Below are 26,005 nucleotides of genomic sequence, written 5' to 3'. Positions count from 1 at the left end.
GGAGAGAGACTAATGTAGTAGCCGGTGTGTGTTGTTATGGATTTGGACTGGGCTCAGTGGTCAGAGAGAGACTGATGTAGTAGCCGGTGTGTGTTGTGGATTTGGACTGTGCTCAGTGGTCGGAGAGAGACTAATGTAGAAGCCGGTGTATGTTGTGGATTTGGACTGGGCTCAGTGGTCGGAGAGAGACTAATGTAGTAGCCGGTGTGTGTTGTGGATTTGGACCATGCTCAGTGGTCAGAGAGAGACTGATGTAGTAGCCGGTGTGTGTTGTGGATTTGGACTGTGCTCAGTGGTCGGAGAGAGACTAATGTAGAAGCCGGTGTATGTTGTGGATTTGGACTGGGCTCAGTGGTCGGAGAGAGACTAATGTAGTAGCCGGTGTGTGTTGTGGATTTGGACTGTGCTCAGTGGTCGGAGAGAGACTGATGTAGTAGCCGGTGTGTGTTGTGGGTATAGGTTGAGTTCAGCTGTCGGAGAGAGATTGATGTAGTAACTGGTGTGTGTTGTGGATTTGGACTGGGCCCAGTGGTCGGAGAGAGAGACTTATGTAGTAGTGGGTGTGCGGCTCCACCACATGTTCCCCCCCTCCCCCACTTCCCAGCTGGCAGTGTACAGGAGGCCGGAGCATAATGAAATCAGTGAAATAAGAGAGTGCAGATCAGCCATCGTTATCATCAATTGGTAACATTTTATTTCTTTACTGGGATAAACAGGGGACAGAAGTCGTCTGCCCAAAGTACAACAGAACAGAAAGCATTACATGTACAGATAAGGACTATTGAAACACAGACATTATTAGTATTATATTCTTTTTTCAATTTTTTTTTTAAATACAACTCAATTATAGCGTCATTTTTTTTTTTAAACCATCTCATAAAATAAAAAGAAGGATCTAGTGCAAAAAGGTTCTAGAACATTGAGCACAGTGTATAAAACGACATAAGGAGGAGGTCCTCAGAAGGAGGAAACATCCACCTCATCCTTATGGCAGAGTCTGAACTGATAAGAAAAGAAGAGGGGAAGGGGGGGGGGGGAATGGGATGGGGGGGGTACAGGTCAGGACTGACAGAGAGAGAAGGGGGGAGAAAAAAGTAGAAAGACTGTTAACCCTTCCCCCGCTGGACGGGGGGCTCCTCACCGCCACGCACGCTTGTCTCCAGCGGGGAAATGGTCAATAGAAGAGCGTTTTTTTTTGTTTTTTTTTTATCATGTTTATTTTTTCATATCAATATATTTTATTTTTTAAAACTTCTCACTTTGTGAAAAGATTTCCCCCCCGTTTTGTCTGACTGTAAAAGACACCTAAAATCCTCACAACATCTTGAGAAGGGTTCAGGCACAAATCAGCCTTCAAGACAGCGCTGGGCAATGTGCAATGGACCATGCCTGGATCTACGGAACTGTTCCTAAGCTCCCCAGCAACCCTCAGCCCATACTTCCAGACTGCTCTTAACTCCCCAACAACCCTCAGCCCCTACTACCAAACTGATCTTAGCTCCCCATCAACCTTCAGCCCTTACTACCAAACTGATCTTAGCTCCACAACAACCCTCAGCTCTTACTACCAAACTGCTCTTAGCTCCCCAACAACCCTCAGCCCTTACTACCAAACTGAGCTTAGCTCCCCAACAACCCTCAGCCCTTACTACCAAACTGAGCTTAGCTTCCCAGCAACCCTCAGCACCTACTACCAAACTGATCTTAGCTCCCCAACAACCCTCAGCCCCTACCACCAAACTGCTCCTAGCTCCCCAACAACCCTCAGCCCCTACAATTATTTTGGCCAAGGATGACGGGATTTGTCCGCCTTTCCCCCTGGCAGAATAGTTTTTTGCAATGATGCCGAGTATCAATACACACTTGTAGACTCTACAAACATTTCAAGGAACACACGTAAAGTAGATGTAAACCCAAAGTCACCATTTTTTTTTTTTTGGCATCTTAGTGCTGCTGATCTCCGGCAGCCTCTTTGCAACCAAAAACATTTCGGCGATGACTGCATGACATTTTTCACAGACGGCCTATGATATCAGAAGCCCATGTGATGGGGTGACAACGCAGGAGCACAATTGAGAGACAAGGATAGAGTGTTGTCACCCCCATAACAGGAAGGGTTTAAACAAGGAGGTATTATTATAATGATACAATGTTAACAAATTTTAATATATTTTTTTTAATTTTATTTTCATTATTTTAATGATTTAATTATTTATTTTAGTTTAAATAATTTAATTGAATAACTGGTATTGATTTTAACGATTGGGACTACATCTACTTTAACGGCTTCACTCCCAGTGGGGTAGAGGAGAATGACATCTTGGAGGTTAAAAAATGAAGGGATGGCGTGTTCATCAACACTTTTGCCCAATTCACAACCATAACCGGCAGCACACAACGTACAGTCCGGTGTGAAGTGATACTCGGTATTGCTCAGTATTTGTCCTCTCAGGGGAGAAAGAGACACCAAGGGCTAACGTGTACGTTCCACATACAAAGCAGAGGAAGATAGTTTGTAGGCTTCCAAAAAATGTGTATGGCTGGAATGCATCAGTTGACCTTGTTAACGTGTGTAGATGTTTAGAACTCAACCCTCAACAATGGCGAAGATCCAGAAGAACGGCAGGTTGGATGCTGGTTTAGACAATGCCACCCAACGTGTTATCTGGAGAAACGAGAGGGTGCTTCACACCCAAAAGAAGAAGACCAAGCATTCATTTATTCTATCAAACTAGTCCAATAAAATTCCGTAAGAGTAGCTCACTCATTTTGAGGACTGGTTACAAATTGTATTGGAATAAACCTAATGCTTGGACTCTTTTTATGTCTTTTTTGGTTCCAATCTGAAGCTTTTCTGTAGAACCTTCTGCCTACTTGAGCAACCCAATGCATTCAACTTCACAGTAACCCATCTGGGCGGACCCCCTTTGGGGATCCAACACCGTCTCACTATTTTGTCTACCCGACGTATCAGGATTGTTGTAAATCATCTTAAATTCACCCAATCCAACCAATTTTGGGCAATTTTCATCCCAATCCACCCAGATTTGAGCCACTTTCCTCCCAAATTCACCCAATCCAACCAATTTTGGGCCACTTTCATTCCATATCAACACAATCAGAACAATTTCGGACCACTTTAATCCCAAATCCACCCAATCTAACCAATTTTTTGGCCACTTTCATCCCAAATCCACCCAATCCAACCAATTCTGAGCCACTTTCATCGCAAATCCATCCAATCCAACCAATTTTGGGCCACTTTCATCCCAAATCCGCCCAATCCAACCAATTTTGGGCCACTTTCATCGCACATCCATCCAATCCAACCAATTTTGGGCCACTTTCATCCCAAATCCACCCAATCCAACCAATTTTGGGCCACTTTTATAAAACTTTGTTGTTAAGAAGGTCTTAAAATGATGGCCGCCCAACCAAAAGTAACATAATCGGGAAGCTACAGAAAAATCACCTCTGCTGTGTAGTATCTCTTGCACTTTAGGCATCTGTACCTTTGACCTTTGCCCTGACACGGCAGGGGGCATGACTAGACATGTGCAAAGCCACATCTACACCAAAATGACTTTGGTTTACTTCGTATATCCTTTGTGCACACTGATGGCTCGAGAGGCCTTTTTTTTTTTTTTTTTTTGCATACGTTAAAATATATACATAATACGTCTCTCTGACAATACAAGATGCATCATTCCTATTATGAAATAGCTTTCAGTAGTAACTGGCTACTTGTGATCAGATTCTTCCTAATCGTGAAGGAAAACAGACTAGGGAAGATGTAGCATTGTACAGTAATGGCACAGGCTGGCCTTTTGTAAGCACTTGAAAGTTCAACACATCTACCTAGAGCTGAAACGTGGGTATGCATTACTTTATGAGACATTGGCAATGTCCTGATGTCAAGTGGTACCTGACCCTGTATAGCGAACCCTCTAGAACCACCGCTTTTATGTTACTCAGTTGTGTCCATCTCTTTATTTTCAAACAACGCCAACTCTAGAAGCTCCATAAGTGCATATTAATTATTACTGATGGTGAAACTGTTGGGTTTGTATTGGTTGGAACTGGACCCATGGATGCAAAATGTTCCGGTAGACTAGTCTGTGAAGGTTCTCAGTGATCCAGGTCATGGTGTAGCTAGTTTAGGTAATTGCATTCAACTGGACATGTTCTGTATTGTTGAAGATGTTTTGCCACTTATTAAGAAGCTTCCTCAGGTCAAATGTTGAAATGGTCTTCAACATTGCAGAAGAAGTCCAGATGATGGTGACCCACTACTTCTAGCTGTAGTGTTACGTTGTAGAATTCAGAACTTTTCTTTTTTTAATTTTTGGATATAGTGAAGAAGAGCTAGACCCTTTATCAGTTTTTTGTTAGTAATGTCTGTTGCCCCGTTAGGACAATATCCTCTCACCTCCAGCCTCCAAGACAAACAATGATGAGAACACAGAAAACAATAAGAACATCGTGGAGACTCCATCTGATGCTACTAAAAATGTTTTTAGTTCTGATTGTGTACCTTTAGGCGTAGTCACCAGAAGAGGAACCGTGAGGAACTCTTCCAAATGAATACAAAGACACCAATAAAAATCTGAAATGTGAGCATCACACCAAAGGGTTATGGATCCAGGGGTGGCCAGTGGTAGCTAGTCATTCATTCATCATAGTCCAATCACCATGTAACATGTGAAGGCAGATGTTGATTGTCTAAGAATAGGATAACATGGTGACAATATGACCAGTCCAGTCAACATCTGCCTTTACATGTTCCATAGTGATAGGATGAAAGTGACTGCGTTACCTTTGTGGATATAAATTCTGGGGTATATTCCCGCCACCTTTACCTGGAGAAATGAGAACCCTCACAGACGTAGAGTCCAATGGTACTTTTTTCTTCTTTAGAAGTGCAAAGGTAACAATGTTCCCTCTTCGTCAGGGCTTCAAATGAGCATACTTTCTCTCCAACTAGCTGTTGAAGGATATTTTTTGAGTTGAGGGGCCCTCGATTAACCCTTATGAGTTCTTCACTCTATTTAAACCAGCACTTGAAGCCCTGATGAAGGGGAAAAGCCAACATTTGGGCTTCAAAGGTTAAATAAATACTCTTGGACTCCTAAACCTTCAGTTTGGTGTCCTTGTTTTTTCCTTTGCCTTCCCATATTCCCCCAAGGCGACTTTATGGCTCCTTATTTTAAGAGAGCAACCCACTACTCATTGTACTAAAGCAGTGGTCTCCAAACTGTGGTCCGTGGATCAGATACTGCTTTTTTCTTGCATCTATACAGCCCTTGGGGTACCGTTCCTCCCACTGACACCAATGATGGGGTGCTATATCTTCCACTGACACCAATGATGGGGTGCTATTCCTTCCACTGACACCACCAATGGGGCACTATTCCTCCCACCGATACCAATGATGGGACACTATTCCTCCCACTGATACCAATGATGGGGCACTATTCCTCCCACTGACACCAATGATGGGGCACTATTCCTCCCACTGACACCAATAATGGGACACTATTCCTCCCACTGACACCAATGATGGGACACTATTCCTCCCACTGACACCAATGATGGGGCACTATTCCTCCCACTGACACCAATGATGGGGCACTATTCCTCCCACTGACACCAATGATGGGACACTATTCCTCCCACTGACACCAATGATGGGGCACTATTCCTCCCACAGATACCAATGATGGGGCACTATTCCTCCCACTGACACCAATGATGGGGCACTATTCCTCCCACAGATACCAATGATGGGGCACTATTCCTCCCACTGACACCAATGATGGGACACTATTCCTCCCCACTGATACCAATGATGGGGCACTATTCCTCCCACTGATACCAATGATGGGGCACTATTCCCCCCCACTGATACCAATGATGGGGCACTATTCCTCCCACTGATACCAATGATGGGGCACTATTCCTCCCACTCACACCAATGATGGGGCATTATTCCTCCCACTGATACCAATGATGGGGCATTATTCCTCCCACTGACACCAATGATGGGGGCACTATTCCTCCCACTCACACCAATGATGGGGCACTATTCCTCCCACTGACACCAATGATGGGCCATTATTCCTCCCACTGACACCAATGATGGGCCACTATTCCTCCCACTGACACCAATGATGGGGCACTATTCCTCCCACTCACACTAATGATGGGGCACTATTTCTCCCACTGACACCAATGATGGGGCACTATTCCTCCCACTGACACCAATGATGGGGCACTATTCCTCCCACTGATACCAATGATGGGGCACTATTCCTCCCACTGACACCAATGATGGGGCACTATTCCACCACATTCAAAACCTCCATTAAAAACCTGAAATATGGCAACCTTTCTACCCAAAACTAAAAAAAGAAGCTGAACTTCCATTGTAAATGATAAACATCCAGTGCACAGTTTGTGATAGAAGCTCAGGCTGGAACCTTCCACCAACAAACCCAACAAAATTCTCTTGAATATTATTTTCTGCCTTAAACTGGTGGATTACCATTTTTTTTTTTTTTTAAACGGGGGTGGGGGTAAATAAAAAAAAAATGTTTTTGCATCTCAGTGGTGCTGATGATCTCCCGAAGCCTCTTTGCAGCCACTCCCTGAAATGGCCACTCGTAGTCTCCGTTGGAAGCCCGTGTATCAGGGTGACAACACAGGAGCACAACTGGAAGATAGGGATACAGCGTTGTCACCCTATAACAGGAAGGAAAATAGGGTGACAACGCTCTGTTCTAGTTGTGCTCCTTTGTTGTCACCCAGGTGATCCCGCCATGAAGATCCTTGCTCAGGCGCTTCCTGTTATAGGCTGACAATGTTCTGTCCCCGTCTCCCAATTGTGTTTCTGTGTTGTCACCCAGGTGATCCCGCCATGAAGATCCAGGTGACCATGCTCTGTCCCGGTCTCCCAATTGTGTTTCTGTGTTGTCACCCTGGTGATCCCACACATGAAGATCCTTGCTCAGGCACTTCCTGTTATAGGGTGACAATGCGCTATCCCTGTTTCCCAATTTTGCTCCTATGTTGTCACCCTGGTGATCCTGCCACGAAGATCCTTGCTCAGCCACTTCCTATTATAGGGTGAAAAAAGGTTCAGGGACTTCTTTTCATTGACATAAAAGGGATGCCCTGCACGCAACGCGCAAGGACGTGTGCGCGGGCTCGGTAGCGCCTGTAGAACCACGTGCAGGAACGCGCACGTGAGCGCTCACGCCATGCCGTTCAGGGCGGCTTTTGAAAAAGAGTCAGGGACTTCTTTTCCATGTTTCTCGCACATAAGGCAGTCTTTTGAAATGAATGGGCTGCCCTACATGCAAAACGCGGGCACGTGTGCGCACGCTCATTTGCACCTGTAGGTGTAAACCTAGCCCCATGGCTGGCTACCAATCAAACTAGGTTCCACCCTACCCTAGCTTGACTGGGGGGGGGGGGGTGTGCATGAAAGGTAAGACCTGAAACCTCATGGGTTAGGGAAACCTTTGGCCTTTTCACCTTGGGTTGCTGAAGGACCTTATCCCGGACCAGCCCCCAAGGAGCCGTCAGCTCCCGTGCAATGAAGACATTTTCGAAGCATGAGGTTAGGCTGAATACAAGGTTCTGCCAGACTAAACTTTGTAGCAGAGTTATTTCCTCCTCAGATTGCTCTGTTTACGGGGAGTCTCTGCGTCTTCCCCCCATTATGGGGGGACATTCAGAGTTTATTTCCCAGATGTTGGGGGTCACCGGGACACACAGCTGGAGGTCAAGGCCTCGATTGGAGAGTCCCATGACTGGTGACCAATCCCACTAGGTTCCACCCTTCCCTAGCTTGACGGGGGGGGGGTGTGCATGAAAGGTAAGACCTGAAACCTCATGGCTTAGGGAAACCTTTGGCCGTTTCACCTTGGGTTTCTGAAGGACCTTATCCTGGACCAGCCCCCAAGGAGCCGTCAGCTCTCGTGCAATGAAGACATTTCCGAAGCGTGAGTTTAGGCTGAATACAAGGTTCTGCCAGACTAAACACTGTAGCGGAGTTATTTCCTCCTCAGATTGCTCTGTTTACGGGGAGTCCTGTTACGGGGGACATTTAGAGTTTATTTCCCAGATGTTGGGGGTCACCGGGACACACAGCTGGAGGTCACGGCCCCGATTGGAGACTCCTGGCGATATCGGCGAGGATACAACGGCTACAAGATGTCAAGATGTGCAGCCGGGGAGGAACTGCACACCAGAGAGCCGGGCCGAGGGTCGGATGTTATTCTGGATTGTTTCTGGGATTTTCCTTTCCTGTCAGACATTACACTCGGGGGACGAACGCTCAAGGCCAATAACATCAGCTGTAAAGTGTAGCCGGTCTTCTCGCTTTACATCATTACATCTGTCCGTGTGCTTAAAACTGGCTCTTACTAACATTTCCTCATTTATTTCATCCGTCATACACCAAACAAATGATACAATCCAGCCAACAAATACTCGTCATGTGCTATAGCAGGGGTTGTGTCCTTCTCACATAAAGATGAAGCCTAATCTGGTCCTCCTCCCCCCCCCACCTCCCTCATCAACATGATAAAACCTTTCGTTTTCATCACATACCTTATTGTATACCTAGTGATGCCATCACTGGGTCTCTGTGCTTCTCTATGCAATGCAGGCAGATCGTGGCTGGTGGTGGGGGGCTGGAAGGGTGCTTTACACAGGTCCCGAAAACATCACAGCACTCCTGCCTAAGTACTCTCCTCAGGAGCCCTCGGCTCTGATGAAAGCAGTGGGCTGGCTCTTGGGATGATCTGTGCAAATAGCATAAGAGAGTACGGAATGCGCAAGTCCAGCTTTTGTTAAAGAACACATCAGTGACACATTTCATAACAAAAACACCTGTATGTCAATTTATTGCCAGTTTTTATCTCCTTCCCCATATTTCACCTCAACAATATTCATCAGGGTTGTTTATAGAGCTGATAACGAATGTTGAAGGACAAACAGCTCTGGCCCAATTAAAGTGATTTAGATGACCAAATTTGAATCCGAATTTCCATATCAACTTCTGCTGTTTCCTGAGCTCCCATAGCTTGACTGCCAGTGCCACCAGATCCACCCTTCCATTGCATGACTGCTACTCCCACCGGGCCCTACCCGTCCTTAGCTTGACTGCCAGTCCCACCAGGTCCAACTCTTCCTTAGCTTGACTGCCACTCCCACCAGGTCCACCCTTTCTTAGATTGACTGCCAGTCCCACCCTTTCTTTGCTTGACGGACAATCCCAACAAGTCTCACCCTTCCTTAGGTTGAGTGCCACTGCCACCAGGTCCTACCCATCCTTAGATCAACTGCCAGTCCCACCCTTCCTTTGCTTGACTGCCAGTCCCACCAAGTCCTACCCTTCCTTAGCTTGACTACCACTAGGTCCTACCCATCCTTAGATCAACTGCCAGTCCCACCCTTCCTTTGCTTGACTGCCAGTCCCACCAAGTCCTACCCTTCCTTAGCTTGACTGCCACCAGGTGCTACCCATCCTTAGATTGACTGCCAGTGTCACCAGGTCCTACCCTTCCTTAGCTTGACTACCAGTGACATCAGGTTCCATTGTTCCTTAGACTGACTGCCAGTCCAACCACATTCCTCCCTTCCTTAGCTTGACTCCAGTCCCACTAGATTCCATCCTTCCTTAGCTTGACTGCCAGTTCCAGCAGGTTCCACCCTTTCTTAGATTGACTCCAGTGCCACCAGCTTCCACTCTTCCTTAGCTTGACTCCAGTCCCACCAGGTTCCACTCTTCCTTAGCTAGACTCCAGTCTAACCAGGTCCCACCCTTCCTTAGCTTTACTGCAAGTGCCACCAGATCCCATCCTTCCTTAGATTGATTGCCAGTTCCACCACAGTCCACCCTTCCTTTGCTTGACTGCCAGTCCAACCAAGTCCTACCCTTCCTTAGCTTGACTGCCACCAGGTCCTACCCATCCTTAGACTGACTGCCAGTGTCACCAGGTCCCACCCTTCTTTAGCTTGACTGCCAGTGACATCAGGTTCCATCGTTCCTTAGACTGACTGCCAGTCCAACCACGTTCCTCCCTGTCCCTTCCTTAGCTTGACTCCAGTCCCACTAGATTCCACCCTTCCTTAGCTTGACTGCCAGTCCCACCAGGTTCCACCCTTTCTTAGATTGACTCCAGTGCCACCAGCTTCCACTCTTCCTTAGCATGACTCCAGTCCCACCAGGTTCCACTCTTCCTTAGATTGATTGCCAGTCCCACCACATTCCACCCTTTCTTAGCTTGACTCCAGTCTAACCATGTCCCACCCTTCCTTAGCTTTACTGCAAGTGCCACCAGATCCCATCCTTCCTTAGATTGATTGCCAGTTCTACCACCATCCACCATTCCTTAGCTTGACTGCCAGTGCCACCAGATCCTATCCTTTCTTAACTTGACTGCCAGTGCCACCAGGTCCCATCCTTTCTTAGACTGACTGCCAGTGCCACCAAGTCCCATCCTTTCTTAGACTGACTGCCAGTGCCACCAGGTCCCATCCTTTCTTAGACTGACTGCCAGTGCCACCAGGTCCAATCCTTTCTTAGATTGGCTGCAAGACCCATCAGGTCCCATCCTGCCTACATGCACTCACTCAAGCCTAGCTCCAGACCAACTTCCTGATGGTAACATTAGTGGACCATGCTTAGCACGACTGTCTATAGATGCCACTGAAAGCCTATGTAACAGGGTGACAACACATGAGCCCAAATGGCTGCCAATCATCACATTAAAAAAGGAAGTGCCTAAACAAGCACCTTCAAGGCAGGATCCCCGGTTATTGCTACAGGGAAAATGCACATTTATAATTTGAAATGATAGGAACATGTGAAGCTTCCAAAGGATTTGAAGGATTAGGTTTACAGCTACTTTAACCTTTAGCTGTTTGTATCCATAATGTAAAATCTCCGCTGGGTTGTAAACTTTACTAGAGGACTCCTATAGAGAAGTATGCTGGTTTCCATATGAGCGGAATTCCCCTGAAACCAACACAGATTTACAACTGCTAAACAGCTTTGTGCTGCTGCGGGAATCCAAGAATGCATTCCTATTTGTCGGTGTAGGGTTGAAACCCCCCCCCGGGGCGATACAGGTTGACTAAATGTGGAAGATAACCCACCCCTGCAAATCCCAGTACATGTGCACTATGGACTCCGCCCCATGAGGACTGGCACATGGTGCAATGGTAGTGGATTGCAGCCAATGCATTTATTTGGAGTTGTATTGGATTACCACCCAGGGGTATACTATGTGATGTTGGCAGGTCATTGGTCCCTGATCGTTAATTTATGGTCCCTGTACAACCACAAGTCCAATAATCGCCCCATTGGCTAAATAGAGTAAGGACTTGACTGGTTGGTCAACCTATAACAGTAGGTGCCTAACTAAAGACAGGATCACTGGGGATTCTTTAATGAAAATGATTTTTAGGTGACATTATCGTGTTAGAGATAATATAAGATTTTAGTGTTTGGGTTGACATCTACTTTGATTTAAATACATCATGAGACAGAAATATGGCTGCCTGGCCTCCTTTTGCAAATGCTGGTTCCTCAGTTATTATGCTGACCCTTTAGGTTTTAATGTTTTCTAGATGTCTGCAGATCAGGTAAGTTGAAGATAAGTCAGAAGTCCTGATCTACATTTTAGATTCAGGTGAGTGAAATGAAACCAGAGGGTCAGCAGGATGGCCTTTTCAGATGAGACCTCAAGTATAGCAGCTCCCATGTTTCCCTCATGACAGCTGTCCTTCAACCTGCCAGCACTCCAAACCACATCTCTTTAACGTCTACTTTTTGCACATAAGGTCCCTCCAGAAGTGGCTAGTAGTTCCTTAATTGGCGAGTAGAGGTGGATGTACCTCCTGCCTGATGGTTCTGGAATCATTGCCACTTGGCACAGCCATAGGCATGAGACCAGTGGAGCTTCTCCTCTTGTTATCACTGAATGACCATCAATGTAAGGAGCATCCATCCCCTTGACCATCAATGTAAGGAGCATTTGTCTCACTGGCCACCAATGTAAGGGACATTCTTCCCACTGATCACCAATGTAGGGAACATTCTTCCCACTGATCACCAATGTAAGGGACATTCTTCCCACTGATCACCAATGTAAGGGACATTCTTCCCACTGATCACCAATGTAAGGAACATTCTTCCCACTGATAACCAATGTAGGGAACAGTCTTCCCACTGGCCACCAATGTAAGGAACATTCTTCCCACTAATAACCAATGTAGGGAACATTCTTCCCACTGGCCACCAATGTAAGGAGCATCCTTTCCATTGACCATCAATGTAAAGAGCCTCCTTGCCACTGACCTCCAATGTTTTGAGGCACTACACTGACCACCCTTGCAAATGGCATTCCTTTCACCAGTTTAGGGGTGCTCCTCTTGCTGACCAACATTGTGTTGTGGCTAATATAACCAGAGCTGTCAATATAATCATTTTTAGCAGGGGTTCACTGAGAATTGACAAAGGTTCCTTGGTTAGAAGGCTGATAAAGGATGATGTCCCTGTGCTCAAAATGGTAGCCTCCAATGGGGCCAGCCAGATTATATAATAATAAAACCCATGTTTGCTTATTTCAGTCTAACTATGCACAAAATAAAACAAGCCTTATGGAGCATAGAGTGCATATGAATGAAAATATACCAATTCATATGGATCAGTGGACACAATTTAAATAATTATTTTCCATTTTTGATCATCTGAAAAAATATATATCCCATCAAAATCGATATTTTGCATTTGTGTAGATAATGAGAGGACTGAATCATACACCAGCTTTTTATATCTCACGGAGACTGGAAAGTATTTCTACTTGAGGTCCCAGGTCTGCCCACTTCCTGATCTTTTTAATAATGGAGACTAATTTGGAAGAAATACTTCTTTCAATTTGACTCTAAGGAAGGGCCTTCAAGACCAAGAACCAGGCATGGAGATCTACCAGCCCGTGACCCATATTGACCTAAGAAGCAAGTGTGTAATTAAGCCCACCAAAATGCCCTCCTCATTTTAGGTGGATATTCCACCAACTTGGCTTACTCATTTTAGCTGGACCTTCCACCAACACTCCCTTCTCGTTTTAGGTGGAAAGCCCACCAACATGCCCTCCTCATTTTAGGTGAAAAGCCCACCAACATGCCCTCTTTATTTTAGGTGCACGGTCCATCAACATCCCCTCCTCATTTTAGGTGGACAGCCCACCAACATGCCCTCTTTATTTTAGGTGTACAGTAAACCAACATGCTCTCCTTATTTTAGGTGGACAGTCCACCGACATGCCCTTCTCATTTTAAATGGAAAGCCCATCAATATGCCCTTCTCATTTTAGGTGGAAAGCCCACCAACATGCCTTTTTCGATTTAGGTGGAAAGACCATAAACATGCCCTTCTCATTTTTGGTGGAAAGCTCACCAACATTCCCTCAGTATTTTAGGTGGACAGCCCATCAACATCCCCTCCTCATTTTAGGTGGACAACCCACCAACATCCCCTCCTCATTTTAGGTGGACAGCCCATCAACATGCCCTTCTCGTTTTAAGTGGAAAGCCCACCAACATGCCTTTCTCGATTTAGGTGGAAAGACCATAAACATGCCCTTCTCATTTTTGGTGGAAAGCTCACCAACATTCCCTCAGTATTTTAGGTGGACAGCCCATCAACATCCCTTCCTCATTTTAGGTGGACAACCCACCAACATCCCCTCCTCGTTTTAGGCGGACAACCCACCAATATGACCTCCTCATTTTAGGTGGACGGACCCTTAAAATCATATGTGGACAGCAAATATCTCCTCATCTTAGGTTCCTTTTAGCATCCTCTAGCTGTTAAATTTAAGTTTCGGGGTCACCCACAGCCTAGGTCTACCATGGTGGTCCTGGGTTCTGTAGATTTTGCAACATTCTGTATAAGATCTGAGTTTATACGTCCCCTGACACACAGATGTTACGCTGTATGACGGTACCTAAAATGTTGATTATCTCAAACAGAATTAATAAATAGAATCCCATAAAATAATTTTTTTTTTTTTTATACATGTGTGATATCTCAAGTGATTTATTTTTGAAATTTTTTGCACATTCTGATTTTGTGGCTCGTGATGCCTGTTGATTTTGTAACCAGCGATTACTGGAACTTTCCCGCTGCTAGATGTATGGTCATAACATCTACACGGGAAACCTTTTTTTCGTCACATCTCCTTTCTGCTTGTAAACCTGCCGTGACCATGTTAGAATATCATTTTTGTTGTTCACCTTAGAACGCTGCCACCACTTGGCCAGACTCTGCTTAATAAAAACGGACCGGCTTTTCAAACAGCGTGACCAAGAATACATTCAGGGCAGCGATAAAGCACTTAGCGTCTACTATAAGTAAGGCTCACTGGTAGTTACCGTAGTTACCAGCGGGCTCTTCCTACTGTGAATTTCACTAACCACGGAGTGCCGCGTATTAGCTGGCCAGGCGTTTTCTCCACACTTTGTCTTAACGATACCGGACCACCCCAATCTTACTCTGCCTCACATTTTGCAACTGTTTTAACACAAGCATCATTTCAAGGCCACTGACACAGAACCCTTCTCAAAGTTGTGTCTCACCGGCCCTCTAACCCGCAGGACTCGTCGTGTTTTCACCATGCTGTGTCATGGTTGACTGCTGCCGCCGAGGGCGATCTTCCCTTTGCCTTCAGGTCGCAGGAAAAGGGCCAAACCCTTTTTTTTTTTATTGAAAGACTTATTCCAACCTTCTGAGTTTTCAGAAAGCACTTCTGCTCGTTCACTCTTCACGCGCCGACGTTTCATCCATGCCTGGCATGGCCTCCAAGCCCACCCTGTTTTGCACAGCCGAGAAAGAGGCCATGGTGTGGAGCAGCATCAGCACCAACACGCACAGCTTTAGTCTGGTGTTTCCGAGACGAGATCCCGCTGAGACCGGCAGCAGAGACGGTTTATGATGGTGATGGTACGGATGCAAGTGATGGTGCCTATGGTGGGGGTGCTGGTAGTGGCGACTGCGGTGTTGGTAGTACATGGATTGGGGGTTCGAAGATTTGGATGTGTTGTGGGCACCGCTTCCCGTATTCTTGCAGGAATGCCATCGGACATCACAACAAACTGCATCTGTGTTAGACATATGGTTTTCTAGCAGATCTGCTGCAAATAGAAAAGATAAATAAAAAAAGATTCAGTAAGCATCAAGATATGATCTATAAGAAACTCAGAGTGCAGCTGCAGAGATATTTTCTAAAGTAATGTTCACAAAAATACGCTATATGGCCAAATATTCTGTGAACACCCGTCCATCTCACTTATATGACTTTGTAGGACATCCATACAAAAAAGATGGGTATTATTATGGATTTGCCCCCCCCCTCCATTGTAGTTATAACATCCTCCAATCTTCTGTTCATTTGTGGGTCAGGTACTGATGCTAAATTAGACGACCTGGCTCACATGTTGGGCCTCACGTTGGGCGCCAAAAAAGAAAAAGAAACCTGACTCACATTCGGCATTCCAATTCACCCCCAATGTATTCAGTAGGGATGAGGTCAGGGCTCTGTGCAGGACACTCGAGTTCCACCTCACCAAACTGGTCACACCATGTCTTTATGGAGCTGGCTTTGTACACAGGGGTACAGTCATGATGGAACAGAAAAGGATCTTCACCAAACTGTTACGACAAGGTTGGAAGAGCACAATTGTCTACAATGTCTTTGTACGATGGAGTATAAACAGGACCCTTCACTGGACTGCTAAGAATGTCTGCTGTGATTGACCTCTATAACTCAAACTTGCTGAACACCTTTGGGATGCGAAGGTACTGATGTTGGATGAGAAGACTTTATACCAAAGATCTTCCAAAAGTACAGTTGAGATCACGGCTTTCTGCAGGACACTCAAGTTCCTTCATGACTTCAAACCTACTTAACACCTTTGGGATGGGAAGACCTCATCCCAAAGATGTTCCGTAGGGTTGAGGGCAGGTACTGATGCTGGATTAGAGGACCTTATACCAAAGGACTTCCAAAAGTAGAGTTGAGGTCAGGGCTTTCTGCAGGACCCTCAAGTTCCTCCATGACCTCAAACCTTTTAAACACCAAATCCCAAAGCTGTAGGGCAGGTACTAATGTTAGATGAGAAGATCGGATCCCAAAGATCTACCAAAAGTAGGGTTGAGGTTTGGGCTCTGTGCAGGACACTCGAGTTCCTCCACACCAAACTGGTCAAACCGTGTGTACAACACAGTGGCTTTGCCTTGTTAGCCTACAACACAGTGGCTTAGCTTGGTTGGCATACAACACAATGAATTAGCATGGTAGACTAACAACACAGCGGCTTAGCATTGTTGGCCTACAACACAGTGGCTTGCCATGGTTGGCCTACAACACAGTGACTTAACATGGTTGGCCTACAACATAGTGACTTAGCATGGTTGGCCTACAACACAGTGGCTTTGCATTGTTGGCCCTACAACACAGTGACTTAGCATAGTCGGCCTACAACACAGTGGGTTAGCATGGTCGGCCTACAACACAGTGGGTTAGCATGGTGGGCCTACAACACAGTGGCTTAGCATGGTCAGCCTAAAACACAGTGACTTAGCATGGTCGGCCAACAACAAAGTGGCTTAGCATGGGTTGGCCTACAACACAGTGACTTAGCATGGTTGGCCTACAACACAGTGGCTTAGCATTGTTGGCCTACAACACAGTGATTTAGCATTGTTGGCCTACAGCACAGTGGCTTAGTATTGTTGGCCTACAACACAGTGAATTAGCATGGTTGGCCTACAACACAATGACTTAACATGGTTGGCCTACAACATAGTGACTTAGCATGGTTGGCCTACAACACAGTGGCTTTGCATTGTTGGCCCTACAACACAGTGGCTTAGCATGGTTGACCTACAACACAGTGGCTTTGCATTGTTGGCCCTACAACACAGTGACTTAGCACGGTTGGCCTACAGCACAGTGGCTTGGCATGGTTGGCCTATAACACAGTGACTAAGCATAGTTGGCCTGCAACACAGTGATTTAGCATTATTGGCCTACCTCACAGTGACTTAGGATTGCTGGCCTACAACACAGTGACTTAGCATTGTTGGTCTACAATACAGTGGCTTAGCATTGTTGTCCTACAACACAGTGGCTTAGCATGGTCAGCCTACAACACAGTGACTTAGCATGGTCGGCCTACAACACAGTGGCTTAGCATGGGTTGGCCTACAACACAGTGACTTAGCATGGTCGACCTACAACAGAGTGGCTTAGCATGGTTGGAGTACAACACAGTGGCTTAGCATTGTTTGCCTACAACACAGTGACTTAGCATGGTTGGCCTACAACACAATGACTTAACATGGTTGGCCTACAACACAATGACTTAACATGGTTGGCCTACAACATAGTGACTTAGCATGGTTGGCCTACAACACAGTGGCTTTGCATTGTTGGCCCTACAACACAGTGGCTTAGCATGGTTGGCCTACAACACAGTGGCTTAGCATGGTTGACCTACAACACAGTGACTTAGCACGGTTGGCCTACAGCACAGTGGCTTGGCATGGTTGGCCTATAACACAGTGACTAAGCATGGTTGGCCTACAACACAGTGATTTAGCATTATTGGCCTACCTCACAGTGACTTAGGATTGCTGGCCTACAACACAGTGACTTAGCATTGTTGGTCTACAATACAGTGGCTTAGCATTGTTGGCCTACAACACAGTGGCTTAGCATGGTCGGCCTACAACACAGTGGCTTAGCATGGGTTGGCCTACAACACAGTGACTTAGCATGGTCGACCTACAACAGAGTGGCTTAGCATGGTTGGCCTACAACACAGTGACTTAGCATGGTTGGCCTACAACACAATGACTTAACATGGTTGGCCTACAACACAATGACTTAACATGGTTGGCCTACAACACAGTGACTTAGGATCATTGGCCTACAACACAGTGACTTAGGATCGTTGGCCTACAACACAGTGACTTAGCATTGCTGGCCTACAACACAGTGGCTTAGCATGGTTGGCCTACAACGGGAAATTTCAAATAGATTCACAAAAAATACAGTGAGGAATGATGCCAGATATAAAAAAAAAGATTTGGGGTGTTCATACATTTATTATTCTTTTTTAATGAGTACATACTGCATTATCCAGGTCTTTGTCGATAGTTCAGCTATATGTTTGACAAATACAAACTGAAAATATCCCCCCCATTACAGCCCTCTAACTGATCTTTGAGGCCCCTTCATCAACATGGCCAAATGGTCTGCTCCACACTGTACGCAGACAAGTCTGGAAGGAGAAGATGGATGTCTATGTGGGTTCTGCTGAAAACATACAAGTTCAGTATTCTGTTTTAGTAGCTAATTTATTTATTTTGATAAACTATATAATCTGTGGGCTCAAAAACTATTCCCCTATGGGAATCTTCCCTCGCATACTCTTACCTGAACAGATGAAGCCAGGTAACCCTCCATAGATTAGGTCGTCATTGTCAGGTAGTATGAAGGGACAGCGGGTTTGCACCTCCAGGCAATACTGCTTGCAAGGTATGCCGTTGCGACACTGTCGTTGTGTAACGTTGAAATACTCTGAGCACAGCCAGGCTTTGTAGACAGCCTAAGGAGAAAGGAGAACAGAGGGGTGTCATCATGACCGAATAATAATTATTTCCACTTTTGACACATGATAATCTTGTAAGCATCAATGAGTCTTTCTGTAAACAGAGTTTTTACACTTTATGGCCAAACCCTTGTGGACACCTGGCCATCACACCATATGACCTCATTGGGCCATTCCATTCCGAAACCATTGTCATTAATATGGAATTTCTTCCCTTACCCATGGCCATCGTTATGCAGTTTCGCCCGTGGTGGAATTACCATCCTTCACACTTTTGGGAAGACTTTACACAAGATTTTGGGGGTTGTGGGAATTTGTATCCATTTGTGAGGTCAGGTACTGATTTTGGATGAGAAGACCTGGCTCAAAATTAGCGTTCCAATTCATCCCAAAGGTGTTTAGTAGGGTTGAGGTCAGGACTCCGTGAAGGACACTCGAGTTCCTCTATGATCTCAAACCTACTGAACACCTCTGGGATAAGTGGTCCTCATCCCAAAGGTGTTCCGTAGGGTTAAGGGTGGGTACTGTTGGATGTTTAATGAGAAGACCTTATACCAAAGGTCATCCAAAAGTAGGGTTGAGTTCAGGGTTCCTCCACACAGGTCATACCTTGTTTTTATGGAGCTGGCTTTGTACACAGGGGGAGCACAGTCATACTAGAACAGAAAAGGGTCTTCACCAAACTGTTACCACAAGGTTGGAAGAGTAAAATTGACTACAATGTCTTTGTATGATGGAGGATTACCAAAACCCTTCACTAGACAGCTAAGAATGTCTGCTGTGATTGACATCTATAATATACTCTGAGCAGCAAATACATTATCTCCACAATTCCCGGAGCGATCCATAGATTTTTTATGGCATATAAGACCACAGTAGTGCACACGTTGGTTGCAGTGTAATGGGGACTCTGTATACAATCACAGTGTGAAGGTTCTATGGGCTAGAGGATCATTTTGTGGCAGTTCATTGAATTTTAAAGGTAAGTATCTCTTCCTAAGTATACAAAGTATCAGTCATGGCCATAACATTAAAGAGGAACTTCACTGTATCTGAGCATCAGAAAATCAAACACATTATTTCATTCATTTTAAATCCTCAAAGCAAACTCCTCCATCCATTCATCCTTCCACTCCCCCATCCATCCTTCCACTCCCCCATTCATTCATCCTTCCACTCCCCCATTCATTCATCCTTCCACTCCCCCATCCATCCTTCCACTCCCCCATCCATTCATCCTTCCACTCCCCCATTCATTCATCCTTCCACTCCCCCATTCATTCATCCTTCCACTCCCCCATTCATTCATCCCTTCACTCCCCCATTCATCCTTCCACTCCCCCATCCATCCTTCCACTCCCCCATCCATCCTTCCACTCCCCCATTCATTCATCCTTCCACTCCCCCATCCATCCTCCCACTCCCCCATCCATTCATCCTTCCACTCTCCCATTCATTCATCCTTCCACTCCCCCATCCATCCTTCCACTCCCCCATCCATCCATCCATCCATCCTTCCACTCCCCCATCCATCCTTCCACTCCCCCATCCATTCATCCTTCCACACCCCCATCCATCCTTCCACTCCCCCATCTATCCTTCCACTCCCCCATCCATCCTTCCACTCCCCCATTCATTCATCCTTCCACTCCCCCATACATTCATCCTTCCACTCCCCCATCTATCCTTCCACTCCCCCATCCATCCATCCATCCATCCATCCATCCATCCATCCTTCCACTCCCCCATCCATCCTTCCACTCCCCCATCCATTCATCCTTCCACTCCCCCATTCATTCATCCTTCCACTCCCCCATCCATCCTTCCACTCCCCCATCCATTCATCCTTCCACTCCCCCATTCATTCATCCTTCCACTCCCCCATCCATCCTTCCACTCCCCCATTCATTCATCCTTGCACTCCCACATCCATCCATCCATCCTTCCACTCCCCCATCCATCTTTCCACTCCCCCATCCATCCTTCCACTCCCCCATTCATTCATCCTTGCACTCCCACATCCATCCATCCTTCCACTCCCCCATCCATCCATCTTTCCATTCCCCCATCCATCCATCTTTCCATTCCCCCATCCATCCTTCCACTCCCCCATCCATCCTTCCACTCCCCCATTAATTCATCCTTCCACTCCCCCCATCCATCCTTCCACTCCCCCATCCATTCATCCTTCCACTCCCCCATTCATTCATCCTTCCACTCCCCCATTCATTCATCCTTCCACTCCCCCATCCATCCTTCCACTCCCCCATTCATTCATCCTTCCACTCCCCCATACATTCATCCTTCCACTCCCCCATTCATTCATCCTTCCACTCCCCCATCCATCCTTCCACTCCCCCATCCATTCATCCTTCCACTCCCCCATTCATTCATCCTTCCACTCCCCCATCCATCCTTCCACTCCCCCATTCATTCATCCTTGCACTCCCACATCCATCCATCCTTCCACTCCCCCATTCATTCATCCTTCCACTCCCCCATCCATTCATCCTTCCACTCCCCCATTCATTCATCCTTCCACTCCCCCATCCATCCTTCCACTCCCCCATTCATTCATCCTTGCACTCCCACATCCATCCATCCATCCTTCCACTCCCCCATCCATCTTTCCACTCCCCCATACATCCTTCCACTCCTCCATCCATCCTTCCACTCCCCCATCCATTCATCCTTCCACTCCCCCATTCATTCATCCTTCCACTCCCCCATTCATTCATCCTTCCACTCCCCCATCCATCCTTCCACTCCCCCATTCATTCATCCTTGCACTCCCCCATTCATTCATCCTTCCACTCCCCCATCCATCCATCCTTCCACTCCCCCATTCATTCATCCTTGCACTCCCACATCCATCCATCCTTCCACTCCCCCATCCATCCATCTTTCCATTCCCCCATCCATCCATCTTTCCATTCCCCCATCCATCCTTCCACTCCCCCATCCATCCTTCCACTCCCCCATCCATTCATCCTTCCACTCCCCCATTAATTCATCCTTCCACTCCCCCCATCCATCCTTCCACTCCCCCATCCATAAATCCTTCCACTCCCCCATTCATTTATCCTTCCACTCCCCCATCCATTCATCCTTCTACCCCCCCATCCATTCATCCTTCCACTCCCCCATCCATTCATCCTCCCACTCCCCCATCCATCCTTCCACTCCCCCATTCATTCATCCTTCCACTCCCCCATCCATCCTTCCACTCCCCCATTCATTCATCCTTCCACTCCCCCATCCATCCTTCCACTCCCCCATTCATTCATCCTTGCACTCCCACATCCATCCTTCCACTCCCCCATCCATTCATCTTTCCACTCCCCCATTAATTCATCCTTCCACTCCCCCCATCCATCCTTCCACTCCCCCATTAATTCATCCTTCTACTTCCCCATCCATCCTTCCACTCCCCCATCCATCCATCCATGTCTCCATCCTTCCATTGAAAAAAATTGAAAAAGTATAAAACAAATAAATATAATGTCCCTTTCTATCTAAATCTAATTACTATTGCTAGCAGTATGAGGATTACACATGGTACCTGGTGACTGAGGGGCAATTCACACTCACAGTCCCCCCCCCCTCCACACAGTACAGAGCCCCCCTCAGTACACGGCCCCCCAAATCACAGCCCCCCACAGAAAACAGAGCCCCCACACACACAGTACAGGGCCCCCCACTGCACAGCCCCCCACATAGCACAGAGCCCCCCTCAGTACACAGCCCCCCTCAGTACACAGCCCCCCTCAGTACAGAGCCCCCCTCAGTACACAGCCCCCCTCAGTACACAGCCCCCCAAATCACAGCCCCCCACACAACACAGAGCCCCCACACACACAGTACAGAGCCCCCCTCAGTACACGGCCCCCCAAATCACAGCCCCCCACACAACACAGAGCCCCCACACACACAGTACAGGACCCCCACTGCACAGCCCCCCACACAGCACAGAGCCCCCCTCACTACACAGCCCCCCTCAGTACAGAGCCCCCCTCAGTACACAGCCCCCCTCAGTACACAGCCCCCCTCAGTACACAGCCAATCAAAGCACAGAGCCCCCATCAGTACAGATCCCCCATCAGTACAGGGCCCCCCACTGCACAGCCCCCCACATAGCACAGAGCCCCCCTCAGTACACAGCCCCCCTCAGTACACAGCCCCCCTCAGTACACAGCCCCCCTCAGTACACAGCCCCCCAAATCACAGCCCCCCACACAACACAGAGCCCCCCCACACACAGTACAGAGCCCCCCTCAGTACACGGCCCCCCAAATCACAGCCCCCCACACAACACAGAGCCTCCACACACACAGTACAGGACCCCCACTGCACAGCCCCCCACACAGCACAGAGCCCCCCTCACTACACAGCCCCCCTCAGTACAGAGCCCCCCTCAGTACACAGCCCCCCTCAGTACACAGCCTCCCTCAGTACAGAGCCAATCAAAGCACAGAGCCCCCATCAGTACAGATCCCCCATCAGTACAGGGCCCCCCAAAACACAGCCTTCCCCACACACAGTACAGGGCCCCCCACGCACAGCCCCTCACACAGTACAGAGCCCCCCTCAGTACACAGCCCCCCTAAGAACAGAGCCCCCCTTAGTACAGAGCCCCCCTAAGTACAGAGGCCCCCTCAGTACAGAGACAACCAAAGCACAGAGCCCCCATCAGTACAGAGCCCCTCAAAGCACAGAGCCCCTCTTAGTACAGAGCTCCTCAAAGCACAGGCCCCCCCACTGCACAGCCCCCCAAAGCACAGAGCCCTTCTAAGTACAGAGCCCCTCAAAGCACAGCCCTCCCCCAAGCACAGACCCCCCACAGCACAGCCCCCTTCAACACAGTACAGAGCCCCCCAAAGCACAGCCCTCCCCCACACAGTACAAAGCCCCCCAAAAGCACAGGGCCCCCCACCACACAGTCCCTCCCCCCACAGCACAGAACCCCCCTCAGTACAGAGCCCCCCAAAGCATAGCCCTCCCCCACAGCACAGCCCCCTCACACAGTACAAAGCCCCCCTTAGTACAGAACCCACTAAAGCACAGCCCCCCCAGTACATGGCCCCCCTCAGTACAGAGCCCCTCCCCCACACACAGAGCAAGATATCAGCAACTATTAATTAGCAGATTTGTGTATTGAGGCCAATTTGGAGGCAGCAATGGAGGCCAGAACCAGGGGGGCGACTTACCCATTAAATTAAAAAAAAATCTGTACAAGTATTGATCGTTCAGAACAACCCAGAACAAGCATGTAGCCAGTGAGGTCACCAGTGATTGATTTGTTGTGGAAGTGAATGGATGGGTTGGAAGGCCGGGCAGCTGGCATGTTGCCAGGTAGATGTAAGTATATAGAGGTCAACCCCCCGACCCCCCCACCCCCCCCCCCCCCCCCCCGGCCAGTTTATGGATTTCCCTCCCAAAAAAATAAAAAATAAAATTCCATCCTCCATCACTATGACAAAAAGAGATGCCATAGCGCCACCTAGTGGACATGTTACTAACTGCACCCCCTAGATCTATTTCAGACTTTCTGTCAATTTAGGTGGCGTCTGTGTCCCGCCCACTTTGGGCAAACAATTGTTCCCTTGGTTGTGATTTTTATTTACAGATTGAGGCACCCCCCCTCCCCCCCCACACACTTCAGTACCACCCCTCTGTGTCCTCTGCTGCTCTTCACTGCCCACTTCCTGTAAGCTCAGGCTGTCGTGGACCCGCCCCTGAGGAGTATGACATCACAGCCTCTGTATAGGTGGGGGGCCTAATGACAAGAAACTCTTTTTAACCAGCGGGGGCCTCTGTCCCACCCACACCATACCATCCAAATTCCTGAGATGGAAACAAGGGACACCTATCGGGAAAAGTATTTAGACATAGGACACACCCCCTGCCACGCATGGGGGTGTGCCCTTTTTTTTTTTAACACTATTATTCCTTTATATTGGTATATTGGCAGGTTTAAAGCACCCCCCTCCCCCCCCCAATGCTCAGTGGCGAACGCATACGTAGGTTGCGCACACAACATATGTAAACGACGTTCCAACCACACATGTGAGGTATCGCCGCGATCGTTAGAGCGAAAGCGATAATTCTACCGCTAGACCTCCTCTGTAACTCTAAACTGGTAACCTGTAAACATTTTTTAAAGGGTCACCTATGGGGATTTTTTAAGTATCGTAGTTTGTCGCCATTCCACGAGCATGCGCGATTCTAAAAGCGTGACATGTGAGGTATCTATTTACTCGTCGTAACATCATCTTTCACATTATATAAAAAAAAATGGGTTATATATTGTGTTTTTTTTTTTTTTTTTTTTTTGCACTAAAATTCGTTAAAGTGTATCTTTTCCCGAAAAAAATTGCTGCGCAAATACCGTGTGACATAAAAAATTGTAACAATCACCATTTTATTATCTAGGGGTCTCTGCTAAAAATAAATAACTATATAAATATATAAATAAATAAATATATAAATATATATATATATATATATATATATATATATATATATATATATATATATATATATATATATATATATATATATATACACATATACAGTGGGGAAAATGCTGATCGTCTCCCCTGCAGATTGTGTAAGTTTTGCCCCCTTACATAGAAATGAAGGGTCTATAATTTTTATCATAGGTGTATTTTATATGATAGAGACAGAATATCAACCAAAAATCCAGAAAAATCTCACAATACAAATGTTATAAATGGAGTAAAATAAGTATTTGATCCCCAACCAACCAACAATAATTCTGCCCCCCACAGGCTGGCTACAGTAGGTGCTCATGTGGTATATATATATATATATATGGAGTATATAGAGCGTGTATATAGTATATATGGGGGGGTATATATGGAGTATACACAGACACTACAGTAGGTGCTCATGTGGTACACAGATTAGTCCTGTCAATGTAAGAAGGTTCTCCTAACGACAACTCGTTATGTGTATAAAAGACACCTGTCCACAGAATCTCTTTCTTCCATTCAATCCTCACCATCATGGGGAAGACCAAAGATCTGTCAGAGGACGTCAGGGAGAAGATTGTAGACCTGCACAAGGCTGGAATGGGCTACAAGACCATCAGCAAGAAGCTTGGTGAGAAGGAGACAACTGTTGGAGCAATTGGAAGAAATACAAAATAACCATCAATCGCCCTCGGTCTGGAGCTCCATGCAAGGTTTCTCCTCATGGGGTGAGGATGGTCATGAGAAAAGTGAGGGATCAGCCCAGAACTACACAGGAGGAGCTTGGGAATGATCTCAAGGTAGTTGGGACCAGTACT

The 26,005-nt window shown here is 46.9% G+C and overlaps 1 protein-coding gene across 2 annotated transcripts in view; it reads right to left on the bottom strand.

Moving 5' to 3' along the window:
- Positions 1–671: 671 nt before the first annotated feature.
- NALF2 (NALCN channel auxiliary factor 2) overlaps positions 672–26,005 on the bottom strand; it is a 126,479-nt gene continuing 101,145 nt past the window's right edge. Inside the window, exons 2-3 of one of the 2 annotated variants that reach the window (XM_073600768.1) lie at positions 18,519–18,690; positions 672–15,210 (exon numbers count right to left, since the gene is read on the bottom strand). In XM_073600768.1, coding sequence (XP_073456869.1) covers positions 14,834–15,210; positions 18,519–18,690 — 549 coding nt within the window. In that variant the 3' untranslated portion in view covers positions 672–14,833. The remainder of the gene's footprint in view (positions 15,211–18,518; positions 18,691–26,005) is intronic. The other variant, XM_073600769.1, reaches the window with a different exon arrangement.

Source organism: Aquarana catesbeiana, linkage group LG09 (genome assembly GCF_042186555.1).
Source record: "Aquarana catesbeiana isolate 2022-GZ linkage group LG09, ASM4218655v1, whole genome shotgun sequence".
Classification (NCBI taxonomy): domain Eukaryota; kingdom Metazoa; phylum Chordata; class Amphibia; order Anura; family Ranidae; genus Aquarana; species Aquarana catesbeiana.
The sequence above is the reverse complement of the archived record's forward strand: the minus strand, read 5'-3'. Positions and strand labels throughout refer to the sequence as shown.